Here is a 22,871-nt window from a genome sequence, read left to right on the forward strand (position 1 = left end):
AAGTGGTTACCTGTGGGTTTTATGAATATTTAATAATGAAAACTATTAAGCCCAATGCAAACTACACCAGAACAACCGACTTCTGTTCGGTTCGGCGAAAACTGCAATATGACATCCCGAACTCTAGATGTGAGGGCTCATATCTAGTTGCCAGACCCAGGGGGTCGGCCTACAGGAGGCTTTGTCTGTCGGTCGGTCTGTCGGTCTATCTGTCCCTCTTTTCCTCCCCAGCCATTCAGGAACACTTCAGATTTCAACCACCAGGGGCAACAGAGCAGGTCTGGAATTGCTACCATTTGAACCAGCAGTGAATGGGGACACTAACATTGAATTACCTTTAATTCAACTGGTTTAAACATGTGCCGTGTAACTGTACAGGATCTGTACTTGTTGTAATTGTGGTGCCTAGTTTGGTTCATTATTGGCCATTAGATCATATTAGATCATACTTATTTATTTATGGAATAGTTAAAAGAAAGACATGTCTAAATGTGGTCATTAACTACAGTACATTAGAGGGCAATAGAGGGCCCACAACACCTGAAGGTAATTTGTATAAATATCACCTACAGCCAACTGATTGAGATGGCAATCAATAGTATGACAGCAATTGATCATATTTACACAACCATAAACCCACAACACACTTGTAACATTCATGAGTTGAAAATGTTTTAGCCACTCAAATTGCATTGGGAAGCTGCGTTGGGCAGGTCAGGTGAGCAAGTAAAGTCAATGAGGGTCTAAACAACAAGGGACAGGTGAATGTAATCAGACTGGAAGGTTTGCTGGTCTAGCCTATACACAAATCTACAACCAAATACCCCTATACATAAAATGCTACACACACACAAAATGCCTAAAATGATTTATACTTTTAACTTATAAAGTGGTTTGTAGTGTGTTGCCTACTAGGAATGTGTTCCTTCTGGGTCTGGCAGAACCAGGTCTCCTGGTCTTGTTATAAATGAATGAATGAATGAATAAATAGGTGCAGTGTATGACGTTGCTTGTTTTTGTCTAAATCATCAGTAATCTCAAATTACAGGTTATTGGTGATCTGTCTGTGCCAGATCCTATAGACTAAAATAAATAGGCTACACAATGGAGGGTCCCAGCTGATGACAGAATGGGTTGTACCCAGGGCTGATGACAGGATTCTTGGGTGGGGGGACAAGATTTCCGATGAGGCGCGTGCGCACGCACACGCGAAGCACGCGAAAATATTTAGGTTTTAATTTGGTTATTTATTAATTTCTTATTATTTTTTTCTGTTTTTTCTGTTTTTTTAAATTAATTTATTAAATATTTTGCCATCAAAACATTAAGTCGGGTGTTTTTGAGCGATTTCACGTTGGCCACTTTAGCATAGTCAGTTCTGTTCATAACCAGTGGTGGAAAAAGTATTCACATGTTTTACTTAAGTAAAAGTATCAATAGGCTACTGCAATGTAGAAATACTCCCTTACAAGTAAAAGTCAATTCAAAATGTATTTCAGTAAAGGTACAAAAGTATTGGTATAAAAATGTACTTTGAGTACCAAAAGTAAAAGTACCTTGTGAGTACTTTTACTCACAATTTACGTCGCGATGCAGCGTAGATGGATGGCTATTTTCAAATGGCCTAAATGTATATAGGGCTGAGATCTACAAGCTCACAGAGCTTGTAGATCTATTTTCAAAAGATACAGATTTATACATTTGAAAACTTGAAATGGGACATTCTGCATAATGAGTACTTTTACTTTTGATACGAGTCCATTTTATACTTTTGTACTTTTACTCAAGTAGGCACGGCGGCCAATTCTGCACATTAAACATTCTGTACTCGCAATAGATGTCCCTCCAACGTCCAAGCATCTCCAAAATTCATCATTTCTAGTTGAAAAACATGCAAGGACTTTTTTGGATGGACCTTTTAGACAAAGTGTTTGCCAGACCCAAGGGGTCGGGCTTACATGAGTCTTTCTACCTGTTTCGTCCATACATGGGCATGGTCACTTTGTCCTCCGGCCCCAGCCAAAAAAAAGTCTGTCACTTTGTCCTCCGGCCCCAGCCAAAAAAAAATCTGTCCCCCTTTCGTCCCCTTTCGTCACGAACTATTCATGACATCATTATTATGTCACAAGTATGTAATTAAGTAAAGCTCATCATACTCGAACTTCATTCTGGGTCTGGCAGAACCAGGTCTCCTGGTCTTGTTTAACTGTACTTTCTGCCTAATAAAATATTCAATCAATCAATCAATACTGTAAGCGCAAATGCATCGCTTTTTTCATCGATTTTCTTGTTAATACCTGGCAACCCTCTCTCTCGCTCTCTCTCTCTCTCTCTTTCTCTCTCTCTGTCTCTGTCTCTCTCTCTCAGTCTGAATCAGATGCGCTCTAGGGCGCTAGTGACACACAGACACACACACACACACAGTCACACAGACACGTCGCGATGCAGCAAGCAGTCCACCACCACACAAATATAAATGAAATTAATTAAGTTTGCGACGTCTCTGTTCTGGCGGCCTGTCGGCACCTCTCTGTACCCTTCCCTCACTTCGCATGAATCCTGGTTGAAACATAACACTAGCTTCGCCATTTTGTGCCACGTTACCACGTAAGTGCACATACTTACTGTATCTGTTGGGGCGATTTCTCCCGCGTGGAACACACACAGCCACAGAGAGAGAGAGAGAGAGACAGTACCATCACCAGTCCTTTGTCACTCTTTAAAGAAAGCAGAAGGATGCTTGATGGAGATGGCAGTAATAACGGTTATGACTCCTCAAAAGGGGTCTGCGCTGCATAATAGTTTTTGTTCCATTACCCATAATGGATTTCTTATGAGGGACGGCCCAGTGTTCCTCTGCTGTGATGTATTACCGGTGCTACCTTTTTTTGCTAAAGCCTGAGTTATACTTAGTTGCATGCAGGTGTCGCGCTACGGAAAATAGCTGATCTACAAGCCCACAACGTGTCGCAGCGCGACACGTTGTGGGCTTGTAAATCTGCTATTTTTCGTAGCGCGACACCGCCCTGCAACCGAGTATAAATCAGGCATAATAGGACTGTGTGTAAATATGTGTGTCCCTATAACACTGTATTAATATTGGGCATAAGGCGCGCATCGGTTCAGATGGCTGTTCATCACACCGGCCGGCGGTGTGTGTGAGTAATGTTTTGGTGCGTTGCGGGGGGATGCGAGGAGGTTGGGCGGAGACGGGGGAGGTGGAGGTTGAGGAACGATCCGGCGCAGGGATGCTCCATAAATCCCACTCATAATTGTTCTCCCTTACTTTGAAGTGTGCAGTCCGGCTTCCATAAAGAGGCCCACAACGAACAGCCAAGGCTGCATGCGCTCTAAACGTCCGGGGGAGCGGCCGCGCTGATGGATGACCTTTTAAAGATAACTGTCCGCTGTCGGGCGGAAAACCTTTTATCTCCCCCAAAATGGTTACTTTTCAGAGAATGGGGGGGAAAAAATAACCCCTGTTCCGATCGATCCGGTGTAGTTATTATTTAGTCGTTGGTTCAATATTTAAAAACCCACAGACACCCATTACGTTATACATGTGGTTTGTGCTGATGTCATAACTAGGCTTATACCTTGCTACTTTCTTTCTTGTTCCACACCAGGCAGGATTATGGAGTGTATACTGTATACGACTGTATACTTTAAAATGTATTGACGGTGTCTTCTTGTTCTACACCAGGCCGGATGCTTGTATAGGGTGTATTATGTCTTTATACTTTTATTAATCATTTGTTTTAGGGTGTCTTATTGTGATGTTACTCTTCTCGATAAAGGTATCGATCTGTCAGACACACTTAACCACTTTCACTTTTAAAACATTTCAAAAAAAGAAAACAATGTCAGATTTGTTATTTTTGCTACTTACAGTATGACAATGACAAAGTAGGGAATTATTTAACAAACAGAAAAAAAACATACACGAAATATGGAGATACAATGTTTCCACCCGACAGCAGCCATATAGCAGTAATTCTCAAACTTCTTTGTGCCAAGGACCACCAAATTTATATATATTTGGCCGCAGGCTTCCATCTGGAAAGGTTTTGTAACAGGGATTTGTGTTAAAAAATATAAAATTATTCAACACTTTCAATACATTTCTAATGTTCAAAAAGAGCAAATAGCCAGCATATAAATGGATAAAGTGGTTAAAATTATTGTGATGCTATTATTAACTACTTTTGCCCCCCCGCCCCACCCGCCACCAATGCGCTAGACGCTGCACTCAGGGGTTCCCGCCTTGCCTTGCCTGCCTGCCTGCCTGTGTGAGCATATTTACCCCCCCAGGGGGACATTTTTTATTTTTATCTATCTGTCCGGAGTAAGTCACGGACGGCGTATCCCAAACGGAATAAATCAAAGAGAATTAGTTGTGCCTGTGTTCCCTTATCTCGGAGGTTAGCCCGTATATTTTCTTATGCGTGAGATAACCCGGCGAGATGGCTGCGGTGTTTTGTGTGTGTGGGCCTTTTAGCCACGAGGCGTTGCTTGACAGTTAGAGGTGGTGGAGGAGTCGCAAATCTGCATAATTTTTTGACCGGTGTCACGGCCAGGCGTGCGTAAACACACCAAGCCTTACGCCTCGGTCGGTCTCTGTACCCTTGGTTCAAAGACACCCAGGCCGACGTAAACAAGAGCGTATAGATAATCGTTGTCGCCGTTGGGCGGATACCTTGTACAATATGTCCAAAAACTGTTACTTTTCAGGAAATGGAAGAAAAAAATACTACTTCTTTGGTTATATATCCATAAAGACAGAGATAGACAGCCCACTTTCACTTAAAAACAAAAAATCTAAAACAGTAGATCTACAAACTCACAACTTGTACTGTAGCTGTGAGCTTGTAGATCAGCTATTAACACATTGAATGCCAATCGCGTAGATCTACGCAAACCTATTTAAAGCCGCAGCGTGCCAGTCGCGTAGATCTACGCGAACCGCCGATTCGCGTTGAAAATTTTCCAGGTGCACTTTCGGAATTTTTTGATACATTTCCGGTTCCGGTTTCATGACCGGAAACAGAATTATTTGGGATCCGGTTTTGACGATCACGCCGGCTCCCATTCTAAAGCGCACACTGAAACTCAATTATCTTCCTGTAGTTTTTTCTCCTCGCATATCACTGTTTAACGTAATCCGCTCTAACTACAATCATGGAAATCCGTTTGACATGCGGTTTTCACTGGGAGATACAGTGAGATGTACTGTCTCTTAAGGATTTTAACAAGATCTATGGCGACATGAAAAAAACAACAATAACACGTTGGCACTGGTGAGTACATTATGAGATTAACCTCTGGCGGTCAATGTGTTAACGGCATTCATTTAAAAAAAAAAACATACAAAGTTTAAATATGGAGATAAAAGGTTTCTGCCCGACAGCAACGATTATGCAGTGCAGGCACGCACATACATGTACAGTATATGAGAGTGCATGTGTGTGTGTGATGTGTTTGTGCGAGTGCGTGTGTGTAAATACACGTCGTGCATGCAGGCATGCACCTACAGTACGCATAAACACACATAAAAACTGAAATTACACTTACAGTATGTGTTTGTGGACACACAAATAGGCCCGTGAAAGGCATAATCGTTTTCATTGATCTACAAACACTCAATATTGTTTTCAGCAAGCAAACACACACATTCAACAAACACAGCCAGCAGGTTGTGGCTGCTGTGTGTACACTGCAAAATCCTGAGTTACACAGTTAAATGAACACTCACAACCTCTACATAAAATCTGAATCAAGGGAAGGAAAAAAGAAGGAATCAAAAAAGTGACAACGTATCTACATATTTTGGAAGAATATGCTATACTGTACCATCCATTATGTACATGAGGTTTAGAAATAAGGTGCATGAGCATAGCAGCTGGTATATACCGTTCATGACACAGACATTAATGCAAGAAGAGTATTAGTGGTGCACTGTACATGAGATTACGGTGCAGAGTATCGGCAAGTGTTAAGTTCAACCACATAGTCCACACAAGGTTGCTTTACTGGTATAATCCACAGGTAGGTCCATGAGGAAAGCAAAAGTCCAAGGCCAGCCTGATGACAGGCGGTGTTCATGCCTTGTTCAACAGTCTGATGGTAGCCGGGTGGAAGCTGTTCATATACCCTGTGGTCTGGCCCTTGATACTACAGTAGGCCACCTTGCCCCGCCGCTGATGTTGCAGGGGTTTGAACAGTTTGTGGCTGGGGTGGTGCCTGTCCTTGATGATGCGCTGAGCTTTGACTTCGCACCTCTAAAAGATAAGGAACTTAAGGAAGTGATGTTCTTTACTGCATAGGCACAAAGTTTGTCTTATTGTAAAAACAAGTCGTTGATGTGGAGCAGAAACCTTTTATCTCCATATTTCAACTTTGTCATTAATATACCAACGAAAAGTAATGAAAATAGCACATGTGACGCGTTGTGAGCTTAAAAGTGAAAGTGGTTAAGTGTGTCTGTGGGTTTTCGAACCAATGCAGAAGTATTAACAGTCTTATATTAAAGTATTAAGGAATGCTAGGGTTCAAGTGGTTATGTAAAAAAAAAGTTTCTATCACACAAAGATTTGGCGGCCCCCCTGTAGTAACTCTGAGGACCCAGACCCCCTGTTTCTTTAGCAGGAATCAGATGGATCTCTGACAGGACAGTAGCGTGCCCCTTATGAAACTGGAATACTGTAGATTTTCTGATAATCTCCACATGAGATCTAGAAAAATGTAGCCGTTGCTACCGTAGTACTAAATGACTTGGTGCCCAAAGGACAACTGTGATCAGTTTCTCAACACACTGACACATCAAATCATATCAAATTAACTTGAATGAATTAAAAACAAGAGATTTGACACATTTTTCTTCTAGTAATGACCTATCTTGGGTTTTGTTCAATGTCAACAGCCTGTGACATCATTCATAGCTGTATTAACGGTGATTTATACTTGGTAATAATACGACGCATTGTGAGCATTGGTGGACATTAACGAAGTTTACTTGAGTGTACTTGATTACATTGTTTTAGTATCTGTACTTTATTTGAGTATTCGTATTTTTGGATACTTATATGACTTTCACTCTACTGCATTTCAAAGACAAATATTGTACTCTGACTCTACTACATCGAGGAAGGGAAAAAGAACATTAGGAATTAACCTCTTAAGCCCTATTTCAACTAAATAACAGATCTACAACCTCACAACGCGTCACATCGTGACTTGTTGTGAGCCTGTAGATCAGTTATTTTCTTTATTATAAATTTTTTTTGGAAGATTTCTGGAAAATCTTTAAAAACAATTTGGGGGGGATGTCACAATTTGTGTACAGCAATGCATTGATATGAAAAAGAAAAAATGCATGTCATTTGTACTTCTGAATATTTAAAGGGATATTTGACTTTTTGACTCCATTTTAACCATGATAGATTCATCGAGAACACCCGTCCTTGGTTCTGGTGACTCGTACTACCCTCCTAATACGTGAGGGGGCTGTTTTTTCTATACATTTTTAAAAAAAATAAATATTGTATTTTATTTTCTTCATTTTCCAAAACAAAATAAATGAAAAAAGTAATTGAAAAAACAAGGTCTCCTCACGTATTAGAAGGACAATATCAGTCTGTTTGAGTTTACGTTTGAAGTTACGATGGGTTTGTATAGGAAGGGGGCGTGTCTGATAAAATAGTATCAAATATATAAATACTGAATCAAGCAACTTAAAAACTGTCCGGGGTGCTCCCATAAGCCTGAGTAGACGATAAAATGACCCAAATTAGTTTTGAAAGTGAAATATCCCTTTAAAGGTTCTATGACATTCATTTTCACTTTTTTTTATTTTTTATGTTTTTTGGGGGTTTTTATGACCTCAATTACACCCAAAAAATCTGAACTTTGAACATTCAGTGGATTTTTTGTGGTCTGGGGTTTTCTGAATAATTAGGCTGAAAAGTAATCTGAGCTTGGCCCTTCGGCAGTGAAGTCACAGGCCATTAATCCCGCCCACTCTCCTCCTCGCCCCTCCCCTCCCCTATCCTTTCCTTTGGGGGGGGGGGGTGGCGGAGCAGAGGCGATGATTGACAGGCAAAATCCCTCAACAGCGACACCCGCAGGCAAAGATTTCTTTTTTCATTGCAGTTGAAAAGGCTTTAGAAATGTGAGAGAAAAACACCTGCCATGGATCAATGGAGTGGATTTTTTTGTTAAAACTTTTTATGCACGTTTGAAGGACCATGACAAAGACTTTTAATGTGTAGTAAAACTGAACGTCATGAAACCTTTTTAAAAGCATGTACTTTTGAATATTAAAGCATTTTTAAAAGCAAGTACTTCAGTAACTCAGTAACTCAAGTACACATTCTACTGAGCAAGGGAGTATCTATTCTATACCAGGGGTCGGCAGCCTCTTTGCCATGAAGTGCCATGTTTTTATATTCTTGATAGTTAGTTTGCCATATAACACAAGTTTAATGATGACACCACATCAAAATAAAATATTTCCAACAGATCTTGATTGTCCATATACTGTACATAACAACCTTTATTTTAATCTAAGGTTTTACATTTTCTTTCACATCAGTATGTAATGATCATTAGACTCAATAACCTCACCTATCTCCAGTCCCTCCCCCCAGTCAGAATTCAGAGTTTGAATGAATGTAGAATGATGTGCAGGATGTAATTTGCATACAGATGTGAGGGGACTTAATTTAATTGACTACATTTTTTAAATTTTATTTCAAAACATCCTCTCTCTCACACTTATGCCAGTGTGCCAGTGATTACCCTCCCCTGTGCCTAAGGTTGCCTGATCTAACTTTGACTCAAGTACTGGGGTTGAGTACTTTCTCCATCAATGGTTGTGAGCTAGTAGTTCTGCTACTTTAGGTGTGCGACATCGCACGCACCCAACTATAAACCAGCCGTTACCTTCTTTGGAACATAAGAGTTCAGTTGAGTTTGAAACTTGTAAATATCACTTAAATAATCTAAGTTATCCCACGTATTGAGCCATAACAGCTTGTTCCTGTTTATTCTGAATGCCTGTTATCAGATAACTACATTCCATTTACCTCCATAAGGAGGACTATGAGCTTCTACGTGGAAAAAAAGAACCCTTATCTTTTACCTTCAATCTTAATTAATTCATTTGGTTTAAAACCAGTTTTTTATCACCATACTTTTTGAAGAGAAATTCTATTGTCATGCTGTGCAAGAAGCCAATCGTTTCCACTCATACACGCACACGAGCGCGCACACACACACACACGCACATTTTTTATATTTATCTCCATCTGTAGGGATGCCTCCATCCTTCTCCATTTTTCAGTGGTGTTGCACTTATGTTTATGAATTTTAATAAAAACATGTTGAGGCTTTCCCTTTGGTGACAGGAGCATTGTGGCTCTCATATGTTCATAGCCTCCCTCCACACAATGCCTACTGCTGCTGTGATGTGTGTGTGTGTGTGTGTGTGTGTGTGTGTGTGTGTGTGTGTGTGTGTGTGTGTGTGTGTGTGTGTGTGTGTGTGTGTGTGTGTGTGTGTGTGTGTGTGTGTGTGTGTGTGTGTGTGTGTGTGTGTGTGTGTGTGCGTGCGTGCGTGCGTGCGTGCGCGCGCGCGCGCGCGTGCGTGCGTGCGAGCGAGCGAGCGCCCAAAAGAAGCGACTAGGCTAAGTTTTACTACTTTACATCGGCTATTTGCATCGCGACACGTTGAGAGGTTGTAGATTTGCAATTTTCAAAAAATAATGCGAACATTTTTAATCAATTTAACAACGCAAATCTTGTATGGGGGTCCCTGGCAGAAAATATTTTCATATAGACATTTACATAATTTGGGAACCACTGGTTTAAACAACATTAGGAAGCAAGCCCAAATAAGCAACTACACTTTAGAAATAAGCACCAAAAGACTTTACAGAAAAACAAGCCCAAAGTCGCTTATAATAAACAGACATGGCAACACTGGCTGTGACGCCTGAATCTCTGCATGGGGATTGAATGGTGCTTGTTCTTGTATGGTAAGTAGGCAGACTAACGTGACCATTTGTGATTATGTTACCGCATTATTGTTGACTGATTTGATCCCACAAATGAATTGAATGCTGGAGAACAGGAAGTGATGCTCAGATTGACACACCCCCTTTTCCCCAGTAAGCTCCTTGGGAAACTTGTGGATAGGGCTCTAGGTCAACACAGGTGCTGAGGTTCAGGGTCATCAGGGAGGCTAATCAAGGTGGCTCCTTGATTAGCAATCAACCATATATTAAGGACAAAGAAAGGCGCAACTGTCTACCCTGGACTATATGCAGCCAGCAAGAAAATGTCGAGAAGAGCCTATAGAATACACCGAATATAATTGGACGAATAAATTAGCAACCGCAGATATACAGAGAACATACATTCAATTCAGCAGAAGGTTTTGACCAACGTACGGGAAATGAAGGTATGCAATGGTGAGCTCTCTTCTCTAACCTGACGGCTCGTCAGGGGAGGCAAGCGAGCAGTAATTGAAAATCGTGGGAAAAGAAAGTGGATAATGATCATTTATTTGTGTGAAACTCAGATGAGGGGGGGAGGGGAGGGGGGGGGGGTGGTTAGAAAAGCTCGGACCCGGCGGTTCAGTGGCTTATCGTGCTGCGGGGTTGGTTTCTGTAATTAAATCAGAGAGAGAGAGAGAGTGGAAGTTCTTCTAGGGCTCAGCGCCGCGTCCTGTTTCCTCTTTAATCAGGTGGCTATTAAACACTCTTGATTGCATTCCCCCCCATCTACTGACTCCAGCTTAGCTATTAAACATAGTCTGAAGAGCATTGTGTGTGTGTGTGTGTGTGTGTGTGTGTGTGTGTGTGTGTGTGTGTGTGTGTGTGTGTGTGTGTGTGTGTGTGTGTGTGTGTGTGTGTGTGTGTGTGTGTGTGTGTGTGTGTGTGTGTGTGTGTGTGTGTGTGTGTGTGTGTTGTCACAGGACGGTGTCGCGGGTCGAAAATAGGCGAGCCCACAACGTGTCGTTGTATGTCTGCTATTTCCCCCCAACACCGCTGAAGTGCCCTTGAGCAAGGCACTGAACCCATGTGCTGCTCAGTGGCCAACAGTATAAGACTGTGGTTGTACTGGTCAGCTCCCAGGTGTGTGTGTCTGTGCGGAGGGCGGGGCTACTAGCTACCTTTCTCGATGAATAAAGAAAAAAGAAAAAGAGGAAGATGAAAAAAAGACAGTAGTCAACAGTATTGTCAGTGCTCGCACACTGATGCACCTAAATTTAACATTATTGATTGTAATAACTGCAGCTGTGTTGCTTACATCATGGTGTATCAGTCTTATGTAGCCTGCCATGTTTGTAATATGAACATGAAAACTAACTACAAAAATCAGCCTAGGGTTTGATTCATCCCCTTTTAAGCCCTATTCTATACTATGGCTATTACAAAATGACAGATCTGCTGTTTTTGAAAATGTTAGAAAAAATCTTGATACATTTTGAAAGGTTTGAACATTTCACCATGCCCAAAATAGGTCACAACATAAAACAACACATATTGCACATGAAGGCAAATGTATGCTCTGTCGCATGGCTGTGTCGTGGGCCGAGCAGACCCATAAGATCCGTTTTTACTTTTGTGGGGGGGGGGAATGTTCTAAATTTCAATGCATCAATGCATTGGTATTAAAAAGAAATCGTACTTCGTAATGTGTACTTTTGAAAACAAGCTACTGTACAGCAGCATCAGCCTAGGTGGGTTTTCATGGCCCTTTAAGTGGTTAAGTGATGGTCGAAGCAGACAGAGAGACAGAGGCAGACACTGTGATAGAATGTGGAGGTGTGAATAACATTCAGCATCATGATGAATTCTTCTCTGCGGGATCATAAATCCATTTCACCACAGTACCACTGACCCGTGACTTATGGCTGTGACCTTAAGTTTTAACACACACGCTGATGCATACACCAACAACTCTCTGTCTGTCTGTCTGTCTGTCTGTCTGTCTGTCTGTCTGTCTGTCTGTCTGTCTGTCTGTCTGTCTGTCTGTCTGTCTGTGTCTCTCTCTCTCTCTCTCTCTCTGTAGCTAGTAGTCTCTCTCCCTGTCTTTCTGTCTCATTATTTCTCCTTTTCTTTCTTTTCTTGCTCTCTCTCTCACACACACACACGCACACGCACACACACTTCTCAAAGTGCAGGGTCCTTGAGGGGGTTCCAGAGGGACCTATCAGAATCGGTTAATAAAGCATCAAAATCAATTTAACCACTTTAACCCTATTTTATACTTTGGCCAAACGTTTTAACATTAATAATAATGATAACATATTGATACATTTTAACAACAGAAATATTACCTTATGGCAGTCCCCCAGGCAGACAATATTTTCAGATCCGCAGCCAAATATATTTTTGAGAGCCACTGTAATATAGTCCATCTCAAAGAGTTGTGTGGGAAAATGAGAAGGATATGCCTTCATTACTTTTTACTCCTTTACAAACATGTTATTCTCAACATACTAATAATCTTGTAGTTCTTTCTTCGCAAAAAGTGTGGATTCGGTACAGACAACATTTTGAGTTTAAATCTGCCTCGGTCCTTGAACATGTCAAGGACTCAAATCTGAAAATATTTTGTGACAGGTTCCTGCATATAAGATTTGTGTTGTTTTAAAAATATTCAACATGTTTCACATTTTCTCATTATTATTAATATTTTTAAATAGCAGATCGACGAGCTCACAATGCGTAGCACTGCGAGGCGTTGTGAGCTTGTCGATCGGCTATTTTCAAACAGCCTATGTACAGTATACAGGGTTAAAGTGGTTCAACTGATTTTGTTGCTATATTAACTCCTTTTGCTGAGGACCCCCTGGAGCCCCCATCAAGGACCCCTTGGGGTCCCCGGACCCCATTTTGAGAACCACTGCTTAAACCTATCCGTAATAATCATTTACTGTCGTTTTTTTTTACCTTCTGCTTCTGCACAAGCTGTGGGGCATAAAAGAGCGACTAAATATGTTAGAAGCCCGAGTCCACACAACCCAAGCCGCTGCTGCCTGCTGCATTGCATGCTGGGAGTGACACATGACCTCCTTCAAGGTCACCTGAGGTGCCGTCATCTCGTTGACGCTGTCCACAGAGATGATCCAGATTAAAGTTAACCGCCTCTGGCCTGACCTGCCTGCATACATTCTTATCGCCACTGTCGGGTTCAGAAACCTTGTATCTCCATATTTCAACTTTTATGATTTCTTTAAATTTAAATGCACTGAAAGGTTCAACTTCAGCTCAATAGGAATACATGTTTTCATTTAAAAAGTACGCTTTCAGTCTCACGTTACACTGTTATTGCAATTCGTCTCTGTCGGGGGGGAAACCTCTTATGTCCAAAACTGTTACTTTTCTGGATTCAAAAAAAAATTAGCAAAAGTTGCAGATCTACCTGCTCAAAACACGTCACTTGGCTCCTCGCAATTATTTTAATGTAAGTGGTTAAGTGTGTCTGTGGGTTTTACAAATATTGAACCAATGAAAAGTATTAGCAATAGCTTGTGACTAAATAATAACATTGGATCCATTGGAACACAAGGTTCTTTTTTCCATTCCCTGAAGAGTACGAGTTGTTTTGTACATACAAGGTTTCCACGTGGCAGTGACGTACTCAGCTTGGTGCTGTGGCATAAACAAGGTTTTACCACGGTTCTCCGTTTACTACTCACTATGGGATATCAGCGCCCTCAGGCGATGACACAGAGCAACACACACGCTCCCGACGCCAATACTGATTGGCTAAGGGTATGTCACGAGTCCGGAAGACCCGGGAGTATAAAGCTCCCTCGTGACGTAGGCTCTTCCTCTTTTCTCCACTCTGCATGCGAATGCGCAGAAATTCACACACAAGAAAGCAAGGAAATTTTCAACTATAACCCAATGCGGGAATAAGGATTATATCCCCACGGGAAAATCCTTGCAAATAAGTTTTCTCCCGAAACTTATTATTAAGTATTTATTTATTTACCTATCCTCTCAGTTTTCCTTAATTCTTGGTCTGTTCTGGAAAAGCCGGTTAGCTGAAAAAGCCGGTTAGCTGCTAACACCGGTTAGCAGCTACTAGCTCATTCATTCATTCAGTGGCTAGGCTAATACTAGCAGCTACTAGGCTACGCTACTGGCTAGGCTTTAGCCTGTTGTTTTCCCAGACCGAGGACCAAGATGGAACCACCGAGGAGTTGCGGGTTCGCGGAATGCGACCCCCTCATCGCCGCAGACGACCCCCACCGCGTCTTCATCCACTGCTTGGGGGTCGATCACGCGTTCTGCGCCAGGACCCACCCGGGTGAGACAGATGCGTGCCCTAACGGCACGAGGTTAACCGTTTCTCAACTTGACGCTCGGCTCGTCAGGGCTAGGACCCTGGTCGGCTGGACTAGACGAGATAACGGTGAGACCTCCACCGCCACCGGACCGGGGACCCCAGTCGGGCAGCACAAGCGGCCCCCCGGCTCATGGGACCCCCACCGGTGCCGATGCCAAGACTAGAGCGTCAAGCGTCCACGACGCTGACGCCACCTCCCGCCGCTGCTGCTGCGATGGGGGCTTGTCCCCACCGCAGCATGCTAGCAGCGGCCCTCCCTCCCCCCCTGCCAGCGAGGAGTCGATGGCTCTTCACGATGACGACATGGCGGAGGACGGGGAAGATTTCCTGGAGCTCCCGTCGTACCAGGACACCCAGGAGGTGTCCACGACGAGCCCCGGACGGGGAGAACCTCCCGCAGCCACCGAGGAAGAGATCCTCGAACCTGTGGCGGCTGGTTTTCAACGAATGGCTAGCCTCACTAAGCAACAGGTTGTTAGCAGCGCTGTTCTAGCTTAGCTTGCTAGGACAACACCAGCTCGTTAGCCTCTTCAGAGCCGGCGTCTGTACCACGAAGAACGAGGCTACAATCGGGTGCTTTGAGACACATAAAGGGTTTTCATAAGAGTATGTTGAACTGTTTATGCTGTTTCCGTGTTTATTCTGTTCCATTAAAATTACCCAAAATACACAAGCACACTTCCAGCCCCGGTCAGGAGGTCACGACGCTAGGGGTCCCTGGGGGTCCCCGGGCGTCGATGCCCTCCTCTATAAGCCCATTGTGCCTATCAGGCCTGCTTTCACAGCATGATAGACAATAATGGGATACTTCTCTGCCTGTTTTCAACAACTGTCGGGGTGCATCGATGCATAGGGATCACTAGGTGGTCCCCGTGTTGATAACCACCCCTTATAAGCCCAAAGCGCTTGGAAAGTCCCTTGGTGACTTTCCAAACGCTGCTGGGATGAATACTGTGCATGCTATAAACAAGACAAAGGTAATAAACCCATTGCTATTTATATACGCCAGTGTACATGGGTCACGCCAGAATTTTCCAATTCTACCATCCATCCGGCAGAGGGCGCCAGAGGCCCACTGTGGGAAGGAAGGTTTGCAAGATGGCGGCGCGGGTCGAAGGTCACCCCAATATTTACAACCTGCCAAGCACCGTGTCACGCCAGCCTCTGGAGGGCGACAGAGTGCTTCCTTCGGTGGAGGTGGCTCCGTCGCTTCCTTTAGCCAGGCCAAGAAGCCTAGACAAGATGGCGACGGACTTTGTAAACACCAAGGGAGCAGCGTGGAATGCTTCCGTACTCAGTCACGTGACCCCCACGCTTGCACGGGCCCTGTGGGTTAGGTTCCGACGTCACCTGTTTCCATGGAAACGGATGTCAACGTCTCTTCACTCATGGTGAGTTAACCGTGACTATTACTAGCTATGGTATGCTAGGTTGGCATAGCCTCCAGTCAGACTGCTGTTGTTTCACTTAGTGGCTGACTAGCCTCACTAACATCGACACAGTTAAAGAGCAGTGTTGTTTTGGTGCAGTGCTTAGACAGTCCCCTAAAACAACACGTGGTGACCATAGCTCTCCTTCGTTCTTGGTTAGCCAAACAACTACAGGTAGCAGCTAAAGGCTAAAGGCGACCTGTAGCTAGGCTAGACTAGACCAGGCTAAGCTTACAGGCTAAGCTAGTTAGCCCTTTGTCTACACTACCACGATGGAGGCTCAGGTTCACTGGGTGCCTTGAGACAAACATAAAGGGTTTTCATAAGAGTATGTTAAACTGTTTATGTTGTTTTACACTGTCTTTGTGCTTTATTTTGTTGCATTAAAAATGTACTAAAATACACAAGCACATTATCCAGCCCCGGCCAGGAGGTCACGACGCTAGGGGTCCCAGGGGGTCCCTGGGCGTCGAAGGCCTCCTCTATGAGCCCATAGAGTCAGGCTGATGTTGTTTCACTTAGCGGCTGACTAGCCTCACTAACATCGACACAGTTAAAGAGCAGTGTTGTTTTGGTGCAGCGCTTAGCCAGTCCCCTAAAACAACACGTGGTGACCATAGCTCTCCTTCGTTCTTGGTTAGCCAAACAGCTACACGTAGCAGCTAAAGGCTAAAAGCGACCTGTAGCTAGGCTAGACTAGACCAGGCTAAGCTTACAAACTAAGCTAGTTAGCCCTTTGTCTACACTACCACGATGGAGGCTCAGGTTCATTGAGTGCTTTGAGACACACATAAAGGGTTTTCATAAGAGTATGTTAAACTTTTTATGTTGTTTTACACTGTCTCTGTGCTTTATTTTGTTCCTTGAAAATGTCTTAAAATACACAAGCACGTAATCCAGCCCCGGTCAGGAGGTCACGACGCTAGGGGTCCCAGGGGGTCCCTGGGCGTCGATGGCCTCCTCTATGAGCCCTTTGTGCCTGACAGGCCTGTTTCACAGCATGGCAGACACTAACGGTCTCTAATGGACGCCACAGTACGAGTCCGCTGGACCGCGTGGCGACGTCATCGGTCCCCGTGGAAATGTGCACGTTGCCCACGGGACTGATAACAGCAGCGCCTCCTCCCGACTCACTCGCTCGGTGAGCAGCTTTTGGGAGGGTTGCAATCCGAATCTGTTTTATCCCAGTACATCAGCGTTGCACTGTGTTTTACTGGTTAAGCTCAGTACGGCAGTGACACACTGTGGTTGTACTGGCCAGGCTCCCCTGAACAACAACAACACATTGTGGTTGAACTGGTGTGTTTTCCACATGCCTTGTGTTACTTCCTAGGTCAGACGAGTGTGTCTATCTCAGGCGGAAGATAAAAGCAGCCATGACTCTAAGAGAGGAGTTTCTCTCTCTCTCTCTTGAGCATGAGCGTTACCAGAGAAATATCTACGAATCAGAACCGACTGGGTTTCTGTTCAAAGCTTTTTCTGGTGAGAAAAAGGGGGGGGGGGCGTACGGCCCTTTCTGAATCTGAAGGGCCTCAACAAGTATCCATTTCTTTGTTGACGACCGTAAAAGCTGTTGCAAAACGGTACATCAGGGGCACTGATGGGCGGGCATCAACCTCTAGGTTGCTTGCCTCCACATTCCAGTCTGGCCTCCACACAGAGAATTCCTGCACTTCGGCTACAAAGGGGAGTGTACGAGTACACGGTTTTTCCCTTTGGTATGTCATTGAGCCTGCGAGTGCTCGTGCAGTGTACCAATGCGGCCATAGCTCCACTGCGGCGACAGGGGATCGGTCTGTCGACTTAACTTCGACGACTGGTTAATTGCTGGCTCAGAGGAGGTGGTGGCACGGCACACGGCCGTGGCCCTCTCCCACCTGACGTCGCTATGTTCACAGTCAACGTCCAGAAGAGCGTTCTGGTTCCATCTCAGCGGACCACCTTCTGGGGGATCTCGCTGGACTCGAACACGCTCAGAACGCGGCTGTCCAAGGGCAGGTTGGACAGCGTCTTAGCTTGTGTGAGGTCTTTTCGCGTAGGGCGTCAAGTCACTTACAAACTAGGCATGCAGGCGGTGAGTCTCATGGCTTCAGTCATTCACTTAATCCGCTTGGGCAGGTTCTACATGAGACCTGTATAGAGGTGGCAGCGGGCTCTTCGGATCCCACTCACCTCAGGCTTTCAGCTAGTGGTGGTGTTTCCAGGGTGTCGTGGAGACACTCGGATCGTGGTCGCAGGTGGCTTTTCTGTCCCAAGGGGTCAGTATAGGCGCTGTGATATCACAGAAGGTCATCACCACGGACGCCAGCCTCACGGGGTTTTTCCTCGCTCTCAAACAGTTCGGTGCTCGGTTTCCGGGTTGTTCTGTCTCGATCAGAACATACAACACCGCGACCATGTGCTATGTCAACAAGCAGGAAGGTTTGGCCTCCCTGGTGTTGGACGGATTGGCGTGCGAGATGGCGCTGTGATGCGACTCACGTCTCGCGTCCATTCAGGCGTTCCAGGTGCCGAGCCTCCTGAACGAACTGCTTTATGCTTTCCCACCAATAGAGCTGATCCTCCCCATGTGGGGGAGGGTCAGGCTCCGAGGGTTGTTGATGTTGCTGGTGGCCCCAGCATGGGACACGTAGAGGTCAGGAGATAACTCCTCTCCTTCACGACGTGCCTTGGGCCCTCCTTGTCGGCAGGGACTTGCTGCGGCAGGGAGGGGGGACGCCCTCAGGACCTAGACCTATGGGTCTGGCCCGTGAGAGGGTGAATTTGAGCTCGTGTGGCCTTCCCCCTGACGTGATGGCTACCATCCAGGGCGCAAGGGCCGTGTCCACGAGGAATGCTTACGAGGTCAGATGGGGGTTGGAACAGTCACCAGTGGTGGTGGCTTTCCAGGCCTCGATGTGTAGCATTCTTACTTTCTGCAGAGAAGGCTAGATCGGGATTTATCCTTCTCAACAGTGAAGGTGTTTTGGGGCGGCCATTTCGCTTGCCACGAAGTTTCGATGGCAAGACGGTGGGCCAGCACCCCTTGGTGCGCCGGTTTTGTGCGGCGCCAGGAGAGCCAGGCCGGGTAACAGGCCACTGTTCCCAGCCTGGGATCTGACGGTTGTGCTGGAGGCACTATGCTGTCCATCGTTCGAGCCTTTTGAGTCTGTGGATCTGAGGATCTTTAGTCTCAAAACGGTCCTCTTGGTGGCCCTGTCTACGGCTAAACGGGTCAGTGACATGCATGCACTCTTGATGAGTCCGGAGTGCATGAAGTGTTTTAACAATGACAGGAGGGTTTTGCTTAAACCTAACCTGACGTTCGTTACCAGGACCGGGGTGGCCCCGGATCCGGGTGAGTTGGTAGCCTTCCATCCGCCTCCCTTCGTTTCGGCGGAGGATAGGCGGTTGCATTGTTCTGTCCAGTGAGAGTTGAAGCTCTATTGTCAGAAGACAGCGGCCAATCGCTCATCGACGTAGCTCCTTGTCTCTTTTGGGCCTTGGGGTTCAGAGGAAGGCGGTCAATAAGGCAACGTTTTCTAGATGGATCCGAGATGCCATTAGGTTGGCTTATGTGAGTAGTGGTGCCCCTGTCAGAGGGTCTGAGGGCTCACTCTACTAGAGGCATGGCTACATCCTGGGCTCTCTACAGGGGAGTTTCGATCCAGGAGATCTGTGCAGCCGCAAAATGGGTCGTCCCAATCGACTTTTGCGGTTTTCTACAGCCTGGACGTGGCGGCGTCATCCTTGGCGCGCGCGGTCCTAGGCGTAGCGGCTGCCTCCAGGCCAGTGGAGGGAAGGGAGTAGGCTTGGGGCTTTCTCCCTATTTCTCGACTTCCTCTGGGGTTTCCGTGGGACCAGCTGGGCTGGCTCCCAGGAGATGGGGCCCTGTTCCTCATATTGAGTTATGAGGCAGGCTTGTGTCTGCCTGTTAGTAAATAGGCGGACTCTGGAGTCTGTCAGGGCCTAGCTTGATTATCTATCCCGCATCCCAGCCCGGTGGGTTGGGGGCGCCCATGGGGCCATAGGTCACGTCCAGGGGGGACGTGACCTAGGAGCTGAGGGACGTGCGGGGTTGTCAGGGTTGTGTGGCTCATTACCTCAAGGGGGGTTTATGAATCCCATAGTGAGTAGTAAACGGAGAACCGTGGTAAAACTAGAGGTTACGAATGTAACCCCGGTTTTAGTAGGTTCGGAGTTTACTACTCACCAGACACCCCTTTCTGTGCGCATTTGGCATGCAGAGAGGAGAATGTTAAGAGGAAGAGCCTACGTCACGAGGGAGCTTTATACTCCCGGGTCTTCCGGACTCGTGACATACCCTTAGCCAATCAGTATTGGCGTCGGGAGCGTGTGTGTTGCTCTGTGTCATCGCCTGAGGGCGCTGATATCCCATAGTGAGTAGTAAACTCCGAACCTACTAAAACCGGGGTTACATTCGTAACCTCTAGTTATTCAACCAGGACAGACATTTCTCTGAGAAGTATCATGTCCTGCATGTCCTTTCAACTATTTCAACCATTAATCTATCGGATACGTATTTGATTAATCAGATAATATGTTTTGTAACATACAAATTGACTAATAAATTATTTAGATTAGTCTCTGTTTTATACAAAATAATAACAAAAATAGTCAATCTATAATACATGATGCTCACAATGCATCGCAACACATTGTGAGCTTGTAGATCCGCAATTTTTGCTATTTTGGAGAAAACAAATTAGCCCATAATGACAAGGAAAAAATATCGGTTTTCCCCAAACATTTATAATTATTTATCAAAATTGATTATAATGGATTAAACTGATTAGTTCAATGAACTGTTGCACCACTACTTATTCATTTTGTTTGCGCGCGCGAGTGTGTGTGTGCGTGCATGTGCGTGCGTGCGTGCGTGTGTGCATGTGCGTGCGTGTGCGTAACATTTCTTGACCACAAATGTTATGAATTTTACGATCATTTAGATAGCATTTTATTTCGACAGATGCTATAGGTTAAGGGTTTACCTGGTGTCCTAGTTCCTTGAGACACTACACTGCTCTCTCTGCATTGTATATTACAGAATGTGATTATCTACCTTGTGTATTGTAAGTCGATCTGGATAAGAGCGTCTGCTAAATACCTAGATAGTAAATTGTAACTGTTTGTGTGTGTGTGTGTGTGTGTGTGTGTGTGTGTGTGTGTGTGTGTGTAGCTCCGGTCATCCTGAACGAGCTGAACTGGACACAGGCCCTGGAGAGAGTCTTCATCAACAACCAGCAGGAGGACAGTTCTCTGCGCTGGCAGGTCTTTGGCAGCGCCACCGGAGTCACCCGATACTACCCAGGTAACACCAACCGCAGCCTGGTGGCACACAGTCAACCACCACTATGAATAAACTCATAAGGCAGTTAAAAGCCAAAGTGCAGTGACTACACAAATAATTAAAGAGGGCTTTAAAGTGTTTCAATTGGCCAGCCAAAAGGGTAATCGGTATATAAGAAATATTACACTAATTGTAATTGCCCTTCCTTATTGGCTTCATATCCAGCGGAGCTTCCTTGCCGCCTGGTTTATCTACCAAAATCATGAAGGCCAATTTGACCTTTGAGACAAATAAATAAGTCAGTTTGTCCAAAAACTGTGTGTTACTGCAGTGCACTGGCTTTTGTAGGGAAGAGTAGTTCTCAAACATTCATTTCTGTCAAGGCATCCCAAAATGTATTTGGCTGCATATAGACCCCCATCAGATTTTTTTTGTGCCAGTGACTCCCCCATGCAAGATTTGTGTTGTTAAAATGTTTCAAAAAATAGAGTTTTCATGTTCTCCCTGTGTCTCCTAGGGTAGTTAATACCCTCACAAAAACATGTAGTAATCCTGGTCGCTATACCGCCTCCCCCATGGAGGGGAAGGGAACTGGTTGGAATAACGTGTTCCTTCCACGCGCTACGTCCTACCGGGGAAACTCCCCCTGTCAGGTGACAAGAAGGTCAGTTGGCTCTCATGCATTGAAGGAGGCATGAGCTCGGCCCTGGGCTTCCTAGGCTGGTGGGGGGAGTGTAGCGCCCAGGATCACTTAGAAAATTGGTAACAGGTGAAAAAAGGGTTTCAAAATCGTGGGATAAATTTTTTGGGGAGAAAAAAAAATCAATCAAGATTTATTTGAAAATAGCAGATCTGATGGGACGCGTTGTGAGCTTGTAGATCGGCTATTTTCAAATAGCCAATGTAAATAATTGGGTTAAAGTGGTAAAACAGATTTTGAAGCTATATTACCGTAACTAATTTTGCTGGTCGACCCCCTGGAACCCCCCTCAAGGGCCCCTGGGGGGTCCCCGGACCCCACTTTGAGAACCATTGTCATAAGTCACCTCTCGATAAGGTCTAAATTGACCCTAGGGCTCTTTTCCGGCTACGGAACATTGCCAATCTCTTATCTGATTGCTTTACTGGTATAGCTCAATAGACTCAATAGATAGAATGGAAATATGATTACTTTGATCTAATCTGATGTGAAATGTACCACGGTACGGTTTTATCACCTATATATTATTTTCTTTTCACCAGCCACTCCATGGAAAGCCCCCAACAAGATAGACCTCTATGATGTCCGCAGAAGACCATGGTGAGTGTCAGCCACTGTTAAATTGCTATAATAGTGTGATAGTAATCTTTGCTATGGAGTGTTTGTTCAGTAACATGGGTCTCCCTGTCTCTCCAGCTCTTTAGTAAACAGGAAATGCATTTTCAGGTTGGGATACCAATTAGATCAAATCAGGAGACAACTCATACAGGATAAAGAATAAACAAGTGAAAAGTGAGTCCACAAAAGTGAAATTGGAAGTGATGACACAAAGAAATGTAGCCTAGAGTCCAGATGGAGGCGTTCGTTCAGCATTTGTTTGTTTGTTTTTTCCACTTAAAAAAAAATCTTTAGAACGAAGCGAAATCAGTCTGGATTCCAGGCTCTCTTCTGATTGGCTGAAATTAGCAACCCACCTGAAAATTTATTTCTTGTTTATTAAAGAGCTGGAGAGACCCCTGTTGCTGAACAAACACTCACTATGATTACTAACACAATGTAGAGCTTTAACCTTTTAAAAAAGACTTTTTTG

At 44.8% G+C, this 22,871-nt stretch overlaps 1 protein-coding gene across 2 annotated transcripts in view; it reads left to right on the forward strand.

Moving 5' to 3' along the window:
• cacna2d2a (calcium channel, voltage-dependent, alpha 2/delta subunit 2a) overlaps window positions 1-22,871 on the forward strand; it is a 291,322-nt gene that overhangs the window by 190,412 nt on the left and 78,039 nt on the right. For both annotated transcript variants that reach the window (XM_080424714.1, XM_080424715.1), the window contains exons 7-8: window positions 20,971-21,102; window positions 22,324-22,381. In XM_080424714.1, coding sequence (XP_080280840.1) covers window positions 20,971-21,102; window positions 22,324-22,381 — 190 coding nt within the window. The remainder of the gene's footprint in view (window positions 1-20,970; window positions 21,103-22,323; window positions 22,382-22,871) is intronic.

Source organism: Gymnoscopelus braueri (assembly GCF_963280865.1).
Source record: "Gymnoscopelus braueri genome assembly, chromosome: 3".
Taxonomy (NCBI): domain Eukaryota; kingdom Metazoa; phylum Chordata; class Actinopteri; order Myctophiformes; family Myctophidae; genus Gymnoscopelus; species Gymnoscopelus braueri.